Source organism: Sardina pilchardus, chromosome 16 (genome assembly GCF_963854185.1).
Source record: "Sardina pilchardus chromosome 16, fSarPil1.1, whole genome shotgun sequence".
In the NCBI taxonomy this organism is placed as follows: Eukaryota; Metazoa; Chordata; class Actinopteri; order Clupeiformes; family Clupeidae; genus Sardina; species Sardina pilchardus.
The window spans coordinates 33,303,530-33,306,029 of NC_085009.1; the positions used below are offsets into that span (position 1 = coordinate 33,303,530).

At 53.3% G+C, this 2,500-nt stretch overlaps 1 protein-coding gene across 1 annotated transcript in view; it reads right to left on the minus strand.

The window, feature by feature from the left end:
* The window catches only part of ppargc1a (peroxisome proliferator-activated receptor gamma, coactivator 1 alpha), a 46,305-nt gene that overhangs the window by 28,150 nt on the left and 15,655 nt on the right, over positions 1 to 2,500 (minus strand). The window contains exons 4-5 of the mRNA XM_062516987.1: positions 2,342 to 2,458; positions 1,373 to 1,667 (exon numbers count right to left, since the gene is read on the minus strand). Of these exons, the coding sequence (XP_062372971.1) occupies positions 1,373 to 1,667; positions 2,342 to 2,458 (412 nt within the window). The remainder of the gene's footprint in view (positions 1 to 1,372; positions 1,668 to 2,341; positions 2,459 to 2,500) is intronic.

The window sequence follows — 2,500 nt, forward strand, 5'->3', positions numbered from 1 at the left end:
CTCCTTCCTAAGCTGACTGATAATAGTGTTTGTAGAGGGACTCTTTTCGCTGGGCTGTAAATTGGCCGATACCCCTTTACTCAACCTCCCATGCCCACACACACACACACACACACTCCCCTTTACTCAACCACCCATGCCCGCACACACACACACACCCCTTTACACCCTCTCATGCCCAATTCACTCAAGCCTCCAATACACACACACACACACACACACACACACACACACACACACACACATAGACACACACATACACACACACACATAGCTATAGACACACACACGCACGCACACGCACACACACACACACACACACACACCATCACCAGGCACCCCGCAGTACAAGGCATCCTGGAACCCAGAGGCACACGTTGCCAGTGCCTACACTGTTAGCCTAGCATTAGCAGTCCCCACAGCTTCCAGAGGGTTAGCCTAGCATTAGCAGTGCCCACAGCTTCCAGAGGGTTAGCCTAGCATTAGCAGTCCCCACAGTTTCCAGAGGGTTAGCCTAGCATTAGCAGTGCCCACAGCTTCCAGAGGGTTAGCCTAGCATTAGCAGTCCCCACAGTTTCCAGAGGGTTAGCCTAGCATTAGCAGTGCCCACAGTTTCCAGAGGGTTAGCCTAGCATTAGCAGTGCCCACAGTTTCCAGAGGGTTAGCCTAGCGGAGCGCTAACAGAGAGGGCTTATTCTCCACAGTTCCCAAAAGTGTTAATAGGTTAACAGGGTAATCTGTAGCCAAATAGATGGTTAATAGAGAAGATAGAGAGAGGGAAGGAGAAGGAGAAAGAGAGAGAGAGAGGGAGAAAGAGATCGGGCAGGCAGGCAGACGAGTGCAGACGTAGCGTGTGTAGCGGATGTAGCGGGTGTAGCGGAGGGGGGTTTACCTAACAGCAGCAGGTCTGGCCGTTGTCTGGGGGGGGGCAGCTCTGCTGGGGTTGGGGGGCACGACTCTGAAATTACACACTCTGGGAACAACGAGCTGAGGGGGCTTCCTGTGACATCATCATCCTGCGCCCGGCCCCTCGTCTCAGCACCCTGCCCCCTGGGTCTAGGCTCGGTTCTAGAATGTGCTTGCTTTCTAGCATGTGTTCCGTGGAATCTAAGCTGTGTTCCGTGGGTTCTAGATTCAGTTCTAGGCTGTGTTCCGTGGGTTCTAGACTGGGTTCTAAAGGTGAGGAGCTGCTGCAATATGGGTTGCCGGGTCTCCTGTCTTTTCTTATCGCTCACCGTCGCCCGGCAACACCTACACACCGGGCCTTTGGCCGCCAGCGAATAAGAGTGCAAGTACCTAACGAAGCGTGCGGCGGCTAACTCACTGGCCGCTCCTCCACAACTACAGGCCCCTCCCCCAACAGAACGCTCACCTCTCTGAGGCAGCAGGTGGGCGTGGCCAAGCGGAGAGGAGGCGGAGCATGAGGAGGAAGAGGACCTGAAGGAGGACTTCTTCCTGGAGGAGGACGAGGAGCCGCTAGAGGCGGAGCATGAGGAGGAAGAGGACCTGAAGGAGGACAGGGAGGAAGGAGACGAGGACGAGGAGCAGGACGTGGCAACGGTTGCCGTGGGAACCGCCTCCTCAACGGTCGTCAGGTACTTCAGCAGCTCGGTGCACGGCCGTCTCATGGACACACACCCTCGCTTCCCCAGCCACGGCTGCTCCACCTGCACACACACACACACACACACACACACACACACATATATACATATAAACACACACACACACACACACACATATATACATATAAACACACACACACACACACACACACATATATAAACACACACCCTCGCTTCCCCAGCCAGGGCTGCTCCACCTGCACACACACACACACACACACACACACACACACACACACACATATAATATAAACACACACACACACACATATATAAACACACACCCTCGCTTCCCCAGCCAGGGCTGCTCCACCTGTGCACATACACACACACACACACACACATATATATAAACACACACACACACACACACACACACACACATATATATAAACACACACACACACACACACACACACACACACACACACACACACACATATATATATAAACACACACCCTCTCTTCCCCAACCAGGGCTGCTCCACCTGCACACACACACACACACACACACACTCAAACACACATATGTGTGTGTGTGTGTGTGTGTGTGTGTGTGTATGTGTGTACCTTGAGAGTTGTGTGTGTGTGTGTGTGTGTGTGTGTGTGTGTGTGTGTATGTGTGTGTATGTGTGTGCGTGTGTGTGTGTGTGAGTGTGTGTGAGTGTGTGTGCGTGTGTGTGCGTGTGTGTGTGTGTGTGTGTGTGTGTGTGTACCTTGAGAGTTGTGTGTGTGTGTCTCCGCTGGTTGAGGGCATGCTGGGGGGCTGTAGCTGGAGGGAACTGGCTGTAGCTGATCTGGGAGTGGGCTGGAGCCAGCAGCAGCCTCTTGAGCTGAGAGTTACAGGGAACAGGTCAAAACATTTTAACTACTTT